This window comes from Lacerta agilis, chromosome 5 (genome assembly GCF_009819535.1).
Source record: "Lacerta agilis isolate rLacAgi1 chromosome 5, rLacAgi1.pri, whole genome shotgun sequence".
Classification (NCBI taxonomy): Eukaryota; Metazoa; Chordata; class Lepidosauria; order Squamata; family Lacertidae; genus Lacerta; species Lacerta agilis.
In genome coordinates, this window is record NC_046316.1 from 77,009,328 (window position 1) to 77,029,573 (window position 20,246).

The 20,246-nt window shown below is 38.0% G+C and overlaps 1 protein-coding gene across 2 annotated transcripts in view; it reads right to left on the reverse strand.

The window, feature by feature from the left end:
- IFT80 (intraflagellar transport 80) overlaps nt 1-20,246 on the reverse strand; it is a 63,449-nt gene that overhangs the window by 10,239 nt on the left and 32,964 nt on the right. For both annotated transcript variants that reach the window (XM_033150562.1, XM_033150561.1), the window contains exons 9-14: nt 9,477-9,656; nt 7,042-7,160; nt 6,056-6,130; nt 5,240-5,403; nt 3,078-3,142; nt 39-174 (exon numbers count right to left, since the gene is read on the reverse strand). In XM_033150562.1, coding sequence (XP_033006453.1) covers nt 39-174; nt 3,078-3,142; nt 5,240-5,403; nt 6,056-6,130; nt 7,042-7,160; nt 9,477-9,656 — 739 coding nt within the window. The remainder of the gene's footprint in view (nt 1-38; nt 175-3,077; nt 3,143-5,239; nt 5,404-6,055; nt 6,131-7,041; nt 7,161-9,476; nt 9,657-20,246) is intronic.

A 20,246-nucleotide genomic window follows, 5' to 3' on the forward strand; every position in this document is an offset into this window, starting at 1 on the left:
AAGGGGATAAAAATCAGTTGCATAAAGTTAATTCTTACCTATTTTGATAACCTTCTGTTCTTTACCAAATCTCTTCACTGATGTTATATAAAGGTCTCTATTTTTGTCAATAAAAGCAATTTTCCTTTCATTTGTATGTCCTTTCTGGTCTAAGGCAATTTCCATGATTTCTGTCTATATTATAAATCAGTAATATTTCATGGAGTTAGGAACTAAATGCTTTATTTAAAAAACAAACATGAATGAATAAATCATTATAGGAATAAACATTTTGCACATTGATCTTGTACACTGAAGGACAGTGAGTTGGTCCAAGAAGAAAACAGGAACCTGCGTGTCCCAGTTCCAGAACCTGCTCTTATATCTACTATACCACACAAGCTCATACTATGCGAAGTCAAAGGTATAACTTATACCAGGTCTTGAATCCTCTTGTAATAAATAGGTTGAATTATTTTTAAATCAGAATAGTGTGAAGTCTAAGAGTGGGCAATATTACATTAATATCTTAAGTCACAGACCACTTTCTTTTAGAGCCATGTTTGGGCTAGGACATATCAGTAGGCCGTGGGTCACTTTCAGGTGATCCCCTTAAATTCCCTGCTCCAGTCCCTAGCCATGCCAAAGCATTTTGGTTAGACCAATCCCAGCACTAACAACTGTGAGTAAAATTGGCCGGGAGAAAAAGTGTTTTTTTTTGGGGGGGAGGTCTCCCTCATCTGAGGGGGAAGGGCCAAAGGAAGCGTTGAAGGAGACTGAGAGATAAAAAAATAATAATATTTACTATTATTAGATTCAGGTAGGTAGCCATGTTGGTCTGACGCAGTCAAATAAAAAATAAATAAGACCAACTAACATTGGTGATGACACAACCTTGATGGCAGAAAGTGAGGAGGAATTAAAGAACCTTTTAATGAGAGTGAAAGAGGAGAGCGCAAAATATGGTCTGAAGCTCAATATCAAAAAAACTAAGATCATGGCCACTGGTCCCATCACCTCCTGGCAAATAGAAGGGGAAGAAATGGAGGCAGTGAGAGATTTTACTTTCTTGGGTTCCATGATCACTGCAGATGGTGACAGCAGTCACAAAATTAAAAGACACTTGCTTCTTGGGAGAAAAGCAATGACAAACCTAAACAGCATCTTAAAAAGCAGAGACATCACCTTGCTGACAAAGGTCCGTATAGTTAAAGCTATGGTTTTCCCAGTAGTGATGTATGGAAGTGAGAGCTGGACCATAAAGAAGGCTGACCGCCAAAGTATTGAATTATGGTGCTGGAGGAGACTCTTGAGAGTCCCATGGACTGCAAGAAGATCAAACCTATCCATTCTTAAGGAAAGCAGCTCTGAGCGCTCACTGGAAGGACAGATCCTGAAGCTGAGGCTCCAATACTTTGGCCACGTCATGAGAAGGGAAGACTTCCTTGAAAAGACCCTGATGTTGGGAAAGATGGAGGGCACAAGGAGAAGGGGATGACAGAGGATGAGATGTTTGGACAGTGTTCTCGAAGCTACCAACATGAGTCTGACCAAACTGCCAGGAGGCAGTGGAAGACTGGAGTGCCTGGCGTGCTCTGGTCCATGGGCTCACAAAGAGTCGGACACGACTAAACAACTAAACAACAACAAAGTTTGTTCTGGGTATAAGCTTTTGTATGCATTTCATGGTATCTGAAGAAGTGTGCATGCACACAAAAAGCTTATACCCAGAACAAACTTAGTTGGTCTCCAATGTGCTACTGGACATTAATTAATTAATTAATTAATTATTGTTATTATTATTAACAACAACAACAACAACAACAACAACAACAACGAAACAGGGAATACAAGAGGAAAGCTGTTCTAGGAGGAAGAAGTTAAGTGAATGTAAAAGAACCAGGAAGTAGGGATGAAAGAAATGAGCAGCTGGGGGGTAGTGATAAGGTAGAGGTTGAATATGAAAGGAGAATGAAACAAGAAATGAAAGGAAGAGGAGTTTGGATTTGATATCCCGCTTTTCACTACCCGAAGGAGTCTCAAAGCGGCTTACATTCTCCTTTCCCTTCCTCCCCCACAACAAACACTCTGTGAGGTGAGTGGGGCTGAGAGACTTCAAAGAAGTGTGACTAGCCCAAGGGCACCCAGCAGCTGCATGTGGAGGAGCGGACACACAAACCTGGTTCCCCAGATTACGAGTCTACCACTCTTAACCACTACACCACACTGGCAGGTCAAGAAGCATGTGGGAATGGGAATAAGAAAACTAGGGGAAAAAACATTTGCTATTTAGAGCAGGGGTCATGAACCTAGTGCCCATGAAGACCTTAACTGGCACACCTGAGGCCCAGACTTTGAGCTTTCATTTATTAAAAAAGTTAAGTCTCTAGCTCTCCAATAAAGAAAGTTATGAACAAAATGTGTATGGCCTATTAAATATAGGGGTGTGGAGAGGAATGTTGTTATGATTATTTTATCATCATGCAGTCTATTATTGTGTTCTGTACGATGTTTTATTATTATGCTCTGTGAATTATGTTCTTTGGATACAGGGTGATATATAAACAACAAAAACAACAACAATAAATGTTCATTTCTACAAATGAGTTATCTTACTCTGACCTGTATCTTATTGTTTTAAAAAACAAAGCCAAGCCGTTATTTAAAAAAACCCAAATATATCAAACATCTGGCCAAACTGGCAAAATATTTTTTTCTGACTTTTAAAATTGAAACCTGTATTTCATTAATTAGATGTGCATAACTTCTAAACTCCCATTAGCTAACTGCTGAAACAGCTATATTAATCTCAATGATCACTGAATTAAGATTTCTTTCAGTTTCAATCAACACTGGCTGATTTCTAACTGATAACATGCTGGGATACTTGGAACTCGAAACTGGGAACATATCCAAGCTACAAAGCAGAAAATTATTCATGCAACGTCTCTTTCAACAATCTGAGCACACCGAGGTTTTCAGCAACATTACACCTGCCTCTCCAACCTAAATTACAGAGGATGATTTCCAGTGATGGTCTGTTCTGATAATGACTATTGATATTACCCCCAAATATTAAATGATACTATGTACATTACCTTATGAGTAAGGGGCTTCCCATCTCCTAAGGGCTTTCCAGCTAAAGGCTCAAACAGGTAAATAACTTGAGAGAGAGAGAGAGAGAGAGAGAGAGAGAGAGCGTGTATCAATAAATAATTTGACTGTTATACTCTATTTATTTTTAAGTGTTTTTGTAATGTTGGTAGGATGACATGGGAACTTTGGTGTATTTTATTCTTCATTTACTATAGTTCAAATTTTGTGCCATGCATCTATTTGTTTTTCAGGGTACACAGTAGTTTACAACCTTTACTTCATTTACCTTTTCTATAACCTTGATAACATAAGACTGAAAACATTCATGGTAGAGCTGGGGTTTGAACCAGGTTTTCACATGTCTAGATGTAACACACTGCCAAGGCCACTCTGAATCCCAGTTATCATGATTTCTGACCATTTTAACAATATAACCACAAAGCAAAGAATAGCTGCTTGATTACTGCAAATGGAAAATCTATACATTACACTCTTGTCATATGACTGTAAGGAGAAAAAAACCCCCAGGAACTTTTCATCGGAATGCTTTGAACTGTTGTTATTATTGTTAGTAATTTGCTTGAGAGCCTGATTTGTGCTAGATACCTGAAAGACTTATAACTGAAATTTAACAACTGGACAAAGAGCCCCCCACCCACAAGTTGTGTCCTTTTGCAAGCTGCTGACTTCTTGGGCCATTTTGTAAACAAAAACTTATACATGACAGAAAAATTAAAATGTGATTATTTTTATCCCTGCTCACTACATTTTGTCATAAAATGCATAAATCTTTCAATTAGACTTACAGGAATATAACATGAAATATTGAAAAATGAAGGATATTAACAATACAATGCAGGATCTACTTTGTTTTTTACTGTTGGTATGCTAAAATGCTACTGTTTAAAAAAAAGATGAAAAGGTTAAGTAGGTGCACATAACTAGCTTCATAAAACAGGGTTTTATCCTATGTACACCATTACAGGGGAGTAAATCCCATTGAATTCAGTGGCACTTACTTCTGAGTATACAAGCATGGGATTTGTGAGTTAATATATTAATCTACTTTATACAAGGTCACATTTTATACAAGGATTAACCCCATGTTTACTTTTCTCAAGACAGGAAGGTTAGAAAAACTAGTACATGTACAATCTGAAATAAATGTTGCATAATTCAGCAAATACATGGAAGGGAGTGATTAATTCTAAACAGATTTTAAGCACTGACATCACATGCCAAATCCAGCTGATAATATGTCATCTATATTCCATGTGGCATGCACGTTTAACTTTAAAAGACTCTTCCATTTGCATATTAGCATAGTGTCATGAGTTTCTTTTAGAAGGATACAGGATATTGGTTTGCGGTCACTGGTTATATTGGCAGGAAAAAACTATGTTATGAGAACAGGTGCTGTTCTGATGTTGTTGGTTGCATATGAAAAGGAAAAAGAAGGGTTACATCCAGTGCTAGTTTGAGCCAGCTGTGTAAACACAGGAAAATAACTTGTGACTTGAGACAGTGCTGTGCTCTTTTTGATGTAAGGTTTCCCTTGTCATAGACACTGTTTGTGTTTTTATCAAAACCAAAAGTTTTACTTACTATCATGATGTTCTTTTTTATATAAGAAGTGTATATATTACAAACCCCATAATTTCTCAAAAAAGGAAGAGGAAGATCAGAAAATAGGTGGAAAACAGAAAATATTGTCATCTTTTAGATTCAATAATTACTAAAGTGGATAAAGGAAAGAAGGGTTAACCCTTCTTATCTGTGATATGCCCACAAGAAATGCCACTCCCTATTGGAATTAGGCTTGAAAAATGACTTATTTTGGCAAAGCAGAAGAATTCTTTCAAATTTAATTGCGGTGGGGGCATTTGTGAGGTGGAGTAATCAGTTGGGGGGTGAGAATTAAGCTGTGATCTATTGAACCCTCACTTCATCACATTTAGGTTTGAAAGAAACCTTCTATATGCTGCAATAGATTCTTTGAAGCCTAACTTAAGTAGGAGAGAGAGGATGCTGAAAACATCAAGAAAAGGCTTGGTAGGTGCAAGTACACCCATAAGTGATGCATTGGCAACCCCATATTTACTTCTATTTGCTCAGAAGAAACGTTTTATGCAAAAATAACAATTTAAATGTCTGTATAACATACCTTTTTCATCAGATTTATCTCTTATTGCTAGGGTATCATTACTCAAAGAAATGGTCTGAACATTTAGTATATCTGTTCTCATTCCTGGAACCTTCGGAGAGGAAATTAAACGTCCTTCATAAGAATATAAATATAGCCCTCCACCATCTACAAGAAGAAAATGTCTATAAATAAAAAGCAGAGGAGAAAACACTGATTAACTATTTTCACACAATACTATTAACGTAATTGTCCACATACTGTATTATTATTATTTCTTGCATAATTTAAAAATGCATTGATTCAAGTACGTATTTTCAAATAATATATCAATGCACTGGCATTTGTAATCGAATGTGTTTCCTTTAAAGTTCTCTAATTTCTCCTCTGCTTAGGACATCTAATATTACATCAATCCGATACTGAAATGACTCGGCACAGATGCATGGTAATATTTGCATAATGATACATACACTTATTTGGAAAATGAGGGGTTTTTTGCTAACTGGTTTAAAAGGCAAGTGTTAATGATAAAAATTCAAGACCTACAAACATTTACTTGGAGGGGAAATTATTATCAAGTCCAAACCAAGCTTATCCACACAGATTTACTCACAGAGTCAAGATTGCCAAGTGTCACATTCATGAGCATATAACAAGGCAAGCAGAGCACATAGCTCTAGATTATTGTAATGAGGTCAAGAGTCAGATCTAGCTGGGAAACTGCTTCCCAAACACTATCATCGAAGTCAACACATATATTTCTTCCAAATATGATCCCACTATCTCACCCTATTTAAGTAAATATTGTTTTAAGACATGCAATTAGCAAGTTACCTTTCTGCCTGTAAAATTAAACTGACAGTTCCTTCTTTAAGGTCAAATATTAATGGCGTATTCCAGTTTTTAGTCCTAAAACAAAGAGCAAGACAATATACATTAAGAAACAAAACAAAAAAAGAGATAGTGTACATACTTTAGTTATATAGTGAGATTTTCACAGATATATCAGCTTGAAAACATTGTGGTATGACTTCAAAAGAATCAGAGGACAGATAAGTATTTATCATTCTGTTTATATAACAATAACCTATTTCACATTTTTCCAGTATCATTTTAAACTAGGGCCAGACTAAGACATTTGGGCAACTGAGGAGAACCACGAAATGGAGCCTCCCGCCCCACCAGGGAATAATAATAATAATAATAATTTTAATAATAACTTTATTATTTATACCCTGCCCATTTGGCTGGGTTTCACAGGAGGGGTGAGTGAAGATCTACATCAGGAGCAAGGGAGATAAAAAGATCTATATTGGGGTCTGCTGCCTGAGGCTGTCATCTCACCTTGCCTCATGGGTAGGCCAGCCTTGTTTTAAACATTAGTTACAGCTTTTATGCACCAATAGAATGTACATGAACATCAGCTAAATGCCCACTAGAGCTTTGTCATATTCCCTTGAAACAGAACTTCCAACTGTACCCCTAAACTTTGTTAGAGGACTTCAAACTTTAAAAAGCAATTTAGAAAGTTGGCACGAGTAGTGATTAAAAGGTTACAGACCAAAATAGTGCACGGTTGCACTGGGAAACAGGATGCCAATAAGCAACAACATGTGGCTTCACTGGGAGGGTCTCACTCATGGGAAAATGAACATAGCTAATTCCATTCACAGTTATGAGAAGTTTGTGTCATTTAGCTTAGGTTTATGGGAGATCTCCATAAAACAATGGATGCTTCCCAAATCAAATCACGAAGCTGTGAAAAATTCAAGGTTTTTAATTGATCAGATGGCTGTGTCTCATTAATTCAAGCTGCTTACGAGAATATGTAACACTGAAGAGATGTTGAAACTACTAAATGGCCATAGTTCAAAGAGGCTTTAATGACTCTGTCTCGAAATTCCAGTAAATCCACTGCATCATTAAGTACATTACGAACCTAGTGGGAACAGAAGCCAATGGTTAAATAAAATTTAAATAATTTTGAAAGCAAAAGCAAAGCAAAGAAGTAGCCTTATTCTTAGCTCTAAAGACAGTACAGAATGTCAGGAAATGAAGATGAATAATGAATATTCAAGTATTTATATTCCTCAAATTCAAGCTTTAAAACTCCCATTTTTGTATTTATTTTAAAGAATCTAGGGCCTGTAATTTAGAAACTATTGAGCTGAAGACTGTTAATGTATTGAGTGAGACCTAGCAATATGCAGTGTGCTCCTATGTATCTTTATTCAGATTAGTAGTGTAGGGTGTAGCCTTCTTTGAGGTCAAAGACTGAACACATGACTCCTAATAAATAAGACTCATTTTTCTTGTCCACATGCTTCCCCAGATTATTGCAGCAACAGACTTGGGACATATAGAGAAAGGCATCCTGTGCCTAAGTTGTTCAGGGCTTTGTTCATTACAATACTGGTATCATTAGATACTGGTATCTGAGAAGGCCTCACAGAAAGTTGACATTTGGAAAGTGAAAGCTGTTAAAAGGGAATAGTTCCTCCCATCCTGAACATGGAAATACAATGATAATTCACAATTAATGGGTGGAATGTCACTTAACTATTTATAAGCAGTAAACCAGGGCAGGACCAGTGGGGATCTAGTGAGCTCTGGTTTCCAGAAACTTATAACAAAAGTGATCTAAAGTTTTTATGTAAGATTGAGAATGATATGTTAATTGTACATTTATTCTTATTTCTAAACAACATGGTAGAAGCTGGGCTGGAAACCTTTCTTGAGACAACCCCAAAACAAGAATTTAAATCATGTGCAAGTCATTTGCATACACTGTTAGTGAAGACTCCTTTGTATACCTTTCCCACAAAGCTGTACAAGCTAAATATAACTAAAGCTTCAGGGATTACTAGACAGAGTCATTCATTACGATTCGCTGTCTGGGAATGAATACCAAAAATATGATTTTTACCTGCCAATTTGTCTTCCATATTCCCAGACACTGACTCATAACATCCCACCCAGTGGACAGATGGGTAATATAGAATTTCTGTTGTTGCAAGTTTTCCCAATTATATATTCAGCATCAAAGACAACTTCACTTCAGGCCAAAAGATATTTAGGTGCCTAATTATAGATTTGGGAGCCTAACACTGGGCACCCAGGGCTGAAAAGCTTGGCCTGAACTCTAATACTGAATGTGTAATTGAGAAAACTTGTAACAACAGAAATTGTATATTATCTCCCTGTCCTCTGGGTGAGATGTTATGAGTCAGTGTCTGGTCAGCGAGAACATTTAGCAGGTAAAAATTTAATGCATTTGCTTTCAGATACTCAGACTCACATTTTAAATTTAGGACCATGTGTTTTTAAAAGAACCTACATTCATAATTCTTTTAGGCTTCACTTCTAGTAAGGTAACCATAAAATAGAAAGTTGCCTGAAAATCTTTAATTGGGTCTAATAAAAGGCTCTTTAAAATATTCTGTAAGCAATCAGATTTTAGGTATGAAAAGCTTATGATTTCTCTAGGCAGGACAACTAGTAGTTAAAATAAGTCATAGTAGATGAAAACTATTTTAACCTAGGGCTGAAATATTCTGGGCAAAGTTTCATCAAGAAGCACCATTAGGTTGGGGGGGGGGTAGTGCTTGACTAATTTACTGATTTTGTAATCAAAGAAAACAGACACATTTAGTGCTATCCCTGTTCTTGGCAGAAAAACCTGCACTATAGTAAAAAAATAAAGCCCAACAATGCTGCAGCTGCTATAATGGTAAACCACAGCTGTGTACATGTACAGGTTTTTTTCCCCAAAGCCAGTAAACCAAGGCTATCTGTGCATGGACTATTATGCTATTGGTTCTGCAGCTGTGACTTTGTTGCCAGCTGCAAAATAATTTCTAGCATAAATGTGTTTTTTTTATTCTGAATTTCCAGTCACTGCAGTAACCAGAGGTGCACTCCACAGTCAATTTACTCCAGAGTAGCCTTCCTAACATCAACAAGCTCACATTGGATTGTGAGAATTGACCTCAGTTCATAAACATCTTGGTCAACATGCTAATATCACCAGGAGCATCCTGAAAGCTGCTCAGTCCAGCTGACTGATGAACAGATCTCCTGGGGATAGTTAGCTGGCCATAGAGATCTCCTGGGGATAGTTAGCTGGCCATGTCACTCATTCACTCAGTTCATCTACAACTGAAAAGGATATTCAAAAAGTACCAGTTATTTTCTGTCAACATTTTGTGCTCACATTTGTGTGCTACTCACAAAGCTTGAAACATCCAACACATACCTCCATCGTTCTTCTTTTAGTTAATGTTATTCCAAAGTTTTTCCACACCCAGCGCTGTTCCACAACATGAGCAAAAATCACGTGTCCATTTCCACAAGCCCCCGCTATCTGTGTGCCATCAGTAGACCAAGCAATATTAAATATGCTGCCGGTGTTTGGTTTCTCTAAGGCATAGGACCACTGCAAATTTAAAAAAAAAGTGCATACTTTCACTTGTAATTACTTCTATAGCACACAACACATATATTACAACAATGCAGTAATAATGCTCTGTGTATGTGTACACATACAACATCTTTGTCTATCACTCTTAAATTATTTGTCTTTTGGACAGTGATAGGATTACTTAGTTTTCTGTTCAGCATCCAGGACAGTGAGGACACTAAATAAATGTTAAATGGTTTCTGAAGCAAAGGCATGAAGCTAATTAGCTAACGGTAAGGCAATGCTATTCCAGCTTTTTATTAGATGAACTGAGTGCAAAATAAAAGGAAAAATGTTGGTATCTCTGGGATAATTTCACATAAAAGTCTAAATTGCTAAACAACAGTGAACACTTGTTATGTGGAGCAGATGATTTTTGTGAAACAGTTTGAATAGGTATCTGTGGGTGGGGAAGAATAGAGGGGAAGAGCTCTCTTTGTGGTTCCCTTGCAGGTGGCTCCGTCTACAAAACAACTAAAACAGCACATATCCAGACACAAAATAGGACAGAGGTTGATTCAAACTTCATAAATATTATTTGAACAGAGGGCAGAGAAAGTAGCATTTTATCTATTGTAGATGCTTTGTTCTTGTTGTTGAAAGCTCCTCCTTCCAAAGTCAAAGGAGCAGCTGTATTAAGTCTTGCAGCAAAGAGATATAACATGATGAGACATTTTAGAGACCAATAGATTTACTGTGGCATGAGCTTCCATGCACCTTACACAATTGCCCCACAAGTCATATTCTAGCTACATTAGAAGACAAATGCAGAATGTTATGCAGTGTTGGACTTGAGTCAGGGAGATTCAGGTTTAAAACCTTGCTCAGCCATTAAGCTTACTAGGGTTTGGGGTGATTACTACCTTTTACTCTAATATATTACACAGCAGTGTTATGAACAGAATAGAATGATAAACTTTTGGTTTGTCCTGTTGCTACTATGCCATATCAAGGCCCATTGTGCTTGCTAAACAGTTCCATATCACGGTGTACTTTGCAATCAGTTGTGTCCATTATTATTACAACAAGGCCAACCTACCCTAGTGTCCCACGGCGACATCCTCACTGGTTTATGGTTAACTGGTTCCATTGTTAAACTTTTTTTAACATTAAGAAGTTTTCCCGAATGTTCAATCCAAATCTACTATCCTGTACCTAAAGACCATTAGATGTAGTCCTGCCTTCCAAGGCAGCAGATATAAAGTATTTCCTTCTTCTACTGTGAGTATTTGAAGAGTGCTATTATGCCCATCCCTACCCTGCCAAGGCTTCTTTTCTCCAGGCTAAACGTACTTCAACCTTTCGTCATAGTACTTCAACCCTTTGTCATAGGACTTGTCTTCTATACTCTTGACCAGGGGTCCCCAAACTAAGGCCTGGGGGCCAGATGCGGCCCAATCGCTGGCTAAATCCAGCCCGTGGACAGTCTAGGAATCAGTGTGTTTTTACATGAGTAGAATGTGTCCTTTTATTTAAAATGCATCTCTGGGTTATTTGTGGGGCCTGCCTGGTGTTTTTACATGAGTAGAATGTGTGCTTTTATTTAAAATGCATCTCTGGCTTGTTTGTGGGCCATAGGAATTCATTCATATATTTTTTTCAAAATATAGTCCGCCCCCCCCCCACAAGGTCTGAGGGACAGTGGACCGGCCCCCTGCTGAAAAAGTTTGCTGACCCCTGCTCTTGACCATCTTCATTGACCTCATCTGAACCCATTCCAGTTTGTCTATATCAGGCATAGGCAAACTCGGCCCTACAGATGTTTTGAGACTACAAGTCCTATCATCCCTGACCACTTGTTCTGTTATCTAGGGATGATGGGAGTTGTAGTCCCAAAACATCTGGAGGTCCGAGTTTGCCTATGCCTGGTCTACATCCTTCTGAAAGCACAGCACCCAGAGCTAGGACAAAATGCTCCAGCAAATGTCTGACTAATGCAGAATGAGCACTTCTCATGACTTGAAACCTATTCATCCACCAAAAGTTAACACTACAATATACATTATTTAAATAAGCAGTGGTCTGTCAAAAGCAGAGCACTTGTAAATTGTTATACAGTATAAATTAAATCAGAAAAATAACACTGTTTTTGAGGATATGCTTTCCTCAGATGTGAATGACTTTGTGGTTGCTTTCCAGAGCAATGGATTAATATGGTAAATGATGGAAAAATCTTCAATGATATTATGATGGTGGCATATTTTCTTGCATCTCATTTTGTGTCTATTTCCAGCTTAATAATCAGTTTTTGTAATATGGGCCCGAACGATCAGGGGAAAGCAGGAAGCTCTTAACATTCTTTTCTAATGAAAATGATCTAAGATATGCAATACAATGCATGAAAATTATACTAAGGGCCAAATGCTCATTAAATTGTCTTACCAAAGAATTTGATATAAATACTAAGCAGATGTGCTTCCAGGCCATAGTGCGAAAAGTAATAATATTTGAAATAAGTTACAGCTTCACAAAATCTATTTCACCTAAAAGATGACAGAGCAATGCAGATACCTTAGTAGTACAAGGTGACCTGAATCTTCTCCAAGTACGCCTTCATGTACTTGTGATTTTCTCAGTCTGCATATGATGCAGAAAGTGACACACCTGAGGGAGGGGAGTCACGTATCCTGATCTAATAATTAAGCAACTGTGAGGCCACAGAACCCTGGCAGGTCTACCTGTGGAAACAATTGTATTTCCAGTAATGTTAACTGTGGCTATAACTATCAATGGCCCCTGTATATCCGTGCCTAAAAATGACTTAAATTTATGGTTTTAGTATGGGTGAAGTGGGAACCCTGGTTACCATTAATTGCAATTAATGGTCCAGTATGGATCATCTCAGGAATTAGTGTTGGGTTGGGTTCTCCTCCCTAGTCCCTCCCTCCCGATGTACTACTTTGGAGCTTTTTTGTTGTTGCTTGTATTAAGCCAGAGTTCCATGTTACATCTGAACCAGGTTAACCAGTTGTCAAGTCATGAAAATAAGCCAGAATCCAACTCACCACAAGATCTGGCTTAATACAAGCCAGAAAATAAACTCCAAAGCAGGATGGAAGGGGATGTGCTACAGAGAATAGCTTCATTCCATTGCTCATTCTTGGCTTCATATACTTTTTATGAAGTCTCAAACGATTGTCAAAACCATCCTATTATCACCAGAAAAGTAACATTTAACCAGATATACCCTGCAATCCTACAGCTTTCACCTGAATGTTTAACCGTAGTTTAGAAATTGGGAATGTCACATTTGCATTCGTTGTATACTGTACAATGCATATTATTAACATAAATAAGCTTTTAGAATTTATTGTAGCATAATAAAGCAGCAAGTTCTAAGACCTGTGTTTTGAAGACTATAAGACAGCACTGCTCAAACTGAAGATTTTGAAGACACCAAGGCAACCTTTCCTATTTAGAAATTTGGCTTTCACTACAAAAGAAAAATAAATTCAAGTTTCTGAAACTCAGAACAGTCAAACCTAAACAGAAGAACAATAGAGAATAAAAGTTCTAAAAGAAAAAATAGCACATATTGAGAGATCTGGATACATGTGTCAAATGGAAAAGTTTAACATGGTATTAAGCCTGGCACAAGGTTACTCTTACTTCTCTTGAAGAAAGATTGTTTCAGCCTAGACTGTTTAAAAAGGCCCACTTCATTTTCAAGGGAAAGGAAGCCAAAAATCAGATCTTATTACAAGAGTTCTAAATCAGTATATATGAATTCACCAACCTAAGTTTGGTTTTGGGATATGTTCAAAACATTAAAGTGTACACTTGATTTCTCAGGAGCGTATTAAAAACACCAACGATAAAATTACGACTGTGTTAAAATTAAGTTTAAACACACTTCTACAAAAATCTGTGTTTGGGTCTTTGGGTTTCTCTCTTGAGATTAAAAAGTTCTGTGAGAACCAAAAGCAGCAGCATACATATTTCTTGTAATTAGAAGATGCTGTCAGCGCCTCTGTAACTGATGGAAAACAATGTTCTAATAGGTACTTCAGGTTACAGACGCTTTAGGTTACAGACTTCGCTAACTCAGAAATAGTACCTCGGATTAAGATATTTGCTTCAGAATGAGAAGAGAAATTGCACGGCGTCAGCGGGAGGCCCCATTAGCTAAAGTGGTACCTCAGGTTAAGAACAGTTTCAGGTTAAGAATGGACCTCCAGAACAAATTAAGTTCTTAACCCGAGGTACCACTGTAATAGGTTATTTAAAAGATATGGGGGGAAATAAATAAATTTTAAAATGGGTAACTTGTAGAATATTATTACAGCAAAACCTCAGTGACATTTGAGCAGCATTGTGTATTTTTTTCTGTGTGTTCCACCTTGTTGTGGCTGCAAAAACGTATCCACAAAAAGGTATTCCATAAACAAATAAATGCATATTTTATTCCCACAAACAAACACAGTGGAAATTGCATCACTAATGAGATGCTCACTGGATGATGGGAACATGTATGTATACATGGCTAGAAATGTAACCTGTAGCCAAGTGGACAGGCAAGTACCAGAGCCAGTATCCTTTGTGTTCCTAGCTGGCTTTGTTCCATACTGGTATTGCTTTTTCCTCCAGTGGTTTTTGCTTAGATTCCTTGTTTCCTCCAAATGGCTGTAACTTGAACTTCTTTCTTTATCCACTGTTGCCTTTCTTTGCTGCTATCCCCTTTTTTGTTTTGACCTAGTTTCCTTCGTTAGCCCAGCCACAGCTTCCCTTTGCTTGGCCCACCCTTCTCTTTTAGATTGGTTTGACCACTCACATTTGGGGAATAACAAGGTTGTACTTTTACATCAGGGGTGAAGAACTGGATAAGGCTGGTGGGCCAGATCCTTATCTACCCTAACTCTTGCCAGCCAAATTTGACAGGTGAGCATGGCTGCTTAACTGTCAATCACCTGACACCACAATGACATCATGTGATGCAGTGCTTTGAAGCCCTGACAATCAGCTGACTGTTGTAGCTTCAAAGTGCCATGCAGGACTCTTTAAAGTACCAATGATATGCTGATAATTAGGAATTGAAAGCTCTTTGAAACCCTGATAGTCGCTGATCTTTAGCCAAATAGATGGGGAAGGTACAGAAATACCTGGAATGTAGGAAACAACCCAGTCAATGAATTGCTAAGCCACCTCCTACAAAAGCTTATGCAGCAGCTTTTGCTCTCTCCAAGACATTTGAATACCTCAGACTGGCATCTCCAAGTGGTGGTCCAGTTTGCTTCAACCCTCCAAGGTTGCTTGCTCATGTATATAATTAACAAACCAGAAGCACAGTGCCATAAGCATTACTTACATGTGCATCTGCACAAAGTTAACATTAAATCAACTTTAGTATTTGCTTCTGGGCAGAAACAGCTGTAATACAAAGGTTTTGTATTACCTATGAAACCAAGGTTTATAGTCACTGTTGTATACAAAGCTAATAGACTAATGGTGAACTAATGTACTACAAAGCTGATTAAAAACTGAAACCACTGCTACCTTTTAAAATAATTTCAGTCCTCCTCTCATTCTTAATCTTGGAACTTAGTCAATGATTTGGCTCTTTACTAATCTAAGATATGAATTAAATGCACAACCTACTTTCTAATATTTGGATCATTATCTCATCTAGTGAATTCTACCATATCAAAATGTGCTGTTCTGGAAAAGAATTGCTGCCAAAAACCTCTTTTTAAATTCTGGTTACAGTACATTGTCAAATTTCAGTAGAATTCTACCCAATCATTCCCAGTATATTCCAAGGAAATCAATGGGAGGCCACAATGGAAACCAGTGTAATTTCTTTAAATAACTGAATTTGGTAAAAATAAATATATTCAAATATATAGGTCATACTAGGGAAAACTGGGATGCAATCCCTGAACAGCATTAAGGGAAACAAATTTGCTAGGTCTACAGTTATTGAATCAATCCCAAAGAAGGGCAGTGCCAAAGAATGCTCCAACTACCGCACAATTGCGCTCATTTCACACGCTAGCAAGGTTATGCTTAAAATTCTACAAGGCAGGCTTAAGCAGTATGTGGACCGAGAACTCCCAGAAGTGCAAGCTGGATTTCGAAGGGGCAGAGGAATCAGAGACCAAATTGCAAACATGGATTATGGAGAAAGCTAGAGAGTTCCAGAAAAACATCTACTTCTGCTTCATTGACTATGCAAAAGCATTTGACAGTGTTGACCACAGCAAACTATGGCAAGTTCTTAAAGAAATGGGAGTGCCGGATCACCTCATTTGTCTCCTGAGAAATCTGTGTGGGAAAAGAAGCTACAGTTAGAACTGGATATGGAACAACTGATTGGTTCAAAATTGGGAAAGGAGTACGACAAGGTTGTATATTGTCTCCCTGCTTATTTAACTTATATGCAGAATTCATCATGCGAAAGGCTGGACAGGATGAATTCCAAGCCGGAATTAAGATTGCCGGAAGAAATATCAACAGCCTCAGATATGCTGATGACACAACCTTGATGGCAGAAAGTGAGGAAGAATTAAAGAACCTTTTAATGAGGGTGAAAGAGGAGAGCGCAAAATATGGTCTGAAGCTCAACATAAAAAACAAAACAAAACAAAACAAAACAAAAAAACCTAAGATCATGGCCACTGGTCCCAGCACCTCCTGGCAAATAGAAGGGGAAGAAATGGAGGCAGTGAGAGATTTTACTTTCTTGGGCTCCATGATCACTGCAGATGGTGACAGTAGTCACGAAATTAAAAGGCGCCTGCTTCTTGGGAGGAAAGCAATGACAAACCTAAACAGCATCTTAAAAAGCAGAGACATCACCTTGCCGACAAAGGTCCGTATAGTTAAAGCTATGGTTTCCCCAGTAGTAATGTAAGGAATTGAGAGCTGGACCATAAAGAAGACTTATCGCCGAAGAATTGATGCTTTTGAATTATGGTGCTGGAGGAGACTCTTGAGAGTCCCATGGACTGCAAAAAGATCAAACTTATCCATCCTTAAAGAAATCAGCCCTGAGTGCTCACTGGAAGGACAGATCCTGAAGTTGAGGCTCCAGTACTTTGGTCACCTCATGAGAAGAGAAGACTCCCTAGAAAAGACCTTGGTGTTGGGAAAGATGGAGGGCACAAGGAGAAGGGGACGACAAAGGATGAGATGATTGGACAGTGTTCTCGAAGCGACTAGCCTGAGTTTGGCCAAACTGCGGGAGGCAGTGAAAGATAGGCGTGCCTGGTGTGCTCTGGTCCATGGGGTCACGAAGGGTCGGACACGACTGAACGACAGAACAACAACAAAACAGTTATTGAATGGAAATATAATCTTCAATGCAGTAATGCATTTATTCCATGCATAGTAGCTACTTTAGAAAGAGGATCCCATCAATTACATATATTTTTTTTACAAAATCAAAAGCAACAGTTTTAATTATGGGATAAAATAATTCATGGTGCTTTTTCATTTCAGATTGATACTGATCATGGAGTTTAATCCCAATAGAAAACTTTGAAAATATATCTACAAATATTTGCTGACAAACACATATTACAAATACAGAATACAAATACATATTTGCTGATGTAGCCTTCAGGAGGAAGGTACTGCAAAGAGTGGTACAGACTTCCCTCCTGGATACCTCAACTGGTTAGAGCGTGGTGCTAGTGGCACCAAGGTTGCAGGTTCGATCCCTGTATGGGACAGCTGCAGATTCCTGCACTGCAGGGGGTTGGACTAGATGATCCTCAGGGTACCTCCCAACTCTATGATTCTATATCATAAAGGAATTCTTAAAACTGCTTTTTTCTCAGTACAAAATATCATGCAAGTATGAAGAACAAATATGTATTATAAGTATTTTATATTCTAGTCCAATGCCACAGTACAACAATCATAAGTAGTCCTTTTAACTGCTTTGTTATGATGAGAGAAGTGACAATAAAAGTACGGTAAGTAACCAAATGTGATTGAAAATAAAATAGCTTTCATGCACTCTACAGAGTTTAACAACCCTTCACCGTGCAGTTTAAATCACCTAGAACAGGAGTCCCCAAACTAAGGCCCGGGGGCCAGATGTGGCCCAATAACCTTCTAAATCTGACCCGTAGACGGTCCGGGAATCAGCGTGTTTTTACATGAGTAGAATGTGTCCTTTTATTTAAAATGCATCTCTGGGTTATTTGTGGGGCATAGGAATATTTTTTTCAAAATATAGTCCGGCCCCCCACAAGGTCTGAGGGACAGGACCGGCCCCCTGCTGAAAAAGTTTGCTGACCCCTGATCTAGAAAATATCTCAACACATTCTGAAGTGAAGAAACAAAATGCCATTGTAGTCCTTATCTACTGGTTCTCTTTAATATCATTGCTACCTACCTTCATTTACAGGAGGGCAAAGAAAACAGTAAGGAGATTATAGAAACTTGCAAATACTTTTTACACAATTCTTGTTTCAGATTTTTATAATGTTGTCAAGCTTTATAAAAACCCATTCCCATCAATCTATTCTGAAATGTGACCAGGAAACAACACAGAATGTAAACTCTTCCTATAGATACCCGAGGCCAGGGCAAGAAACAGGTTTAAATTCCATCCCATTATTGTGCCCAAGTTTCATTACCTTCAGTCAAGGAAATGGTGGTACAGTCTCTACTACCAAAAATCCCTCTGAAAGTAAAAATATTTCCTGACCGCTCCACCTCAACCACATCTTCAAGAAAGGGCACAGCTACTATAATGACTATTCATTTTAAAAAGCTGTGCTCATGCATTAGAATGATGAGACATATGGGATATGTCCTACTGCAGGCACCCCCAAACTTCAGCCCTCCAGATGTTTTGGACTACAGTTCCCATCATCCCTGACCACTGGTTCTGTTAGCTAGGAATTATGGGAGTTGTAGGCCAAAAACATCTGGAGGGCCGCAGTTTGGGGGTGCCTAGCCTACTGCATAGAGTAGAGATCAATAATATAATTAAAAGTTAGTATGCAGAGGCATTCACAATATAACAAGATATTCAGTAGGAAAATGTGTTGCCCACAAGTCTAAAAAATACAGTTGATGTTCCAATACCGGTACTTAGACTAAACAACTGTAGTAGTTTTATTTTTTGTAGAATAGTGCACATTTAAAAAAAAATCCCTTAAAATCTGGAAAAGAATTCACAGAATGTAATGGCACAAACAATTGTTTAATGGGGCTCAATTAACCTCTGGTAAAGAAAGCAGAAAAGTAACATTCCTTTATATGAAGGAACAGATTGACTAAATGATTGTAACAACAAAAAATCATGTATATGTGTGTGCGCACTCGTACTGACTGTGGTTTATAATGTTCTTTATGCTTTATATAAATGTTTCTTTCATTCTCTGGGGCACTGAGAAAGGGGTCCTCTCTTGTGATTCATTTTCTGTAACTGCGGGGGTGGGGGAATATTAGAAGGCCTCAGTCCTTCCTGATTTCTATTTCTGTGTAAGAGTAATGCGACATGACCAGCAGTGTCAAAGCAGGCATACAAACCCACAGGAAGTCACCCACAAGGTATGTATGAATAGTCACCGGCGTCAGGCACTGGTCTTTTCCTCAGACACTTAGCATTTTAAAAATCAGGGACAAAGAAAATGCAACTGTTTTTGATATTATATGCAGAAGTGTGTTTGGCTTTGAACATAATCTATGCCTAGCACAAATGTTAAGAGCAGCTACCAAAGTTAATTCTAATACTGGGTGTTGTTGCTTTTCATGAAATTTTAACTGAAGTCTGTTTCTAAGCAGTACTACTGTAAAAGTGGCACGCACACACACACACACACGAACAGATGTAAAGCAGAAAAGAGATGGAAGCAAAAGAGTATTTGTTAGCGTATTTAATTAAATTATGCTTCGTAACTAGTTGCATATGCTGTAGAAGGGTTAATGATATGTATATCTCCTGATGGCTCTCGAGGGAGCAATTCGCTGATTCAGCTCCATTACATCAGACACAATAAAAATGTCTGTGTTGACCAGAAAGCCAGGTCTGGTTCTCTTCAAACACTATCACACTGGTTATGTGACTCATTCTCTCTTCTCTCTCAGCACCAGCATGGCTAATTCTTTAGGAGCTATTTATATTTAAGTCAAGGAAAAAAATTGCATGAAGCAGCAAAAACTAAGGAGGCAAGCCTCATAAATTATTCCTGCCAGCTGTAAAGGAATAGATAGTATCTGGCTTTAGCTACTGTTAATCCCCTCCCCATTCCTTTGTAGAAAGAAAGTCCCATTTTAAAGTATTTTTCTGTAAACAGACTTAACGTCAGTATTTTATGCTGTGTGTTCTGTAATAGATGAACTTACAAATGATTAAGAAAAGTCTCTGTAAAGTTTGTGTTTCTTCTCTCATTCACCTTATGCTTCAAAACAAATACACCACCTACGGTATATATTTTGTGTTAATAAATCAATAATCATTCATACCGATGCCAGACTCATAAACAATACCATGGATTAGAATTCTCACTTTGCCTATAATTGTTGAAAGAGTGGAGATGGGGATTCTTTCCATTAATAGCCTGAATGTATGACACAGTGGTTGAAAAATGTTTGAGAGTAACTAACATC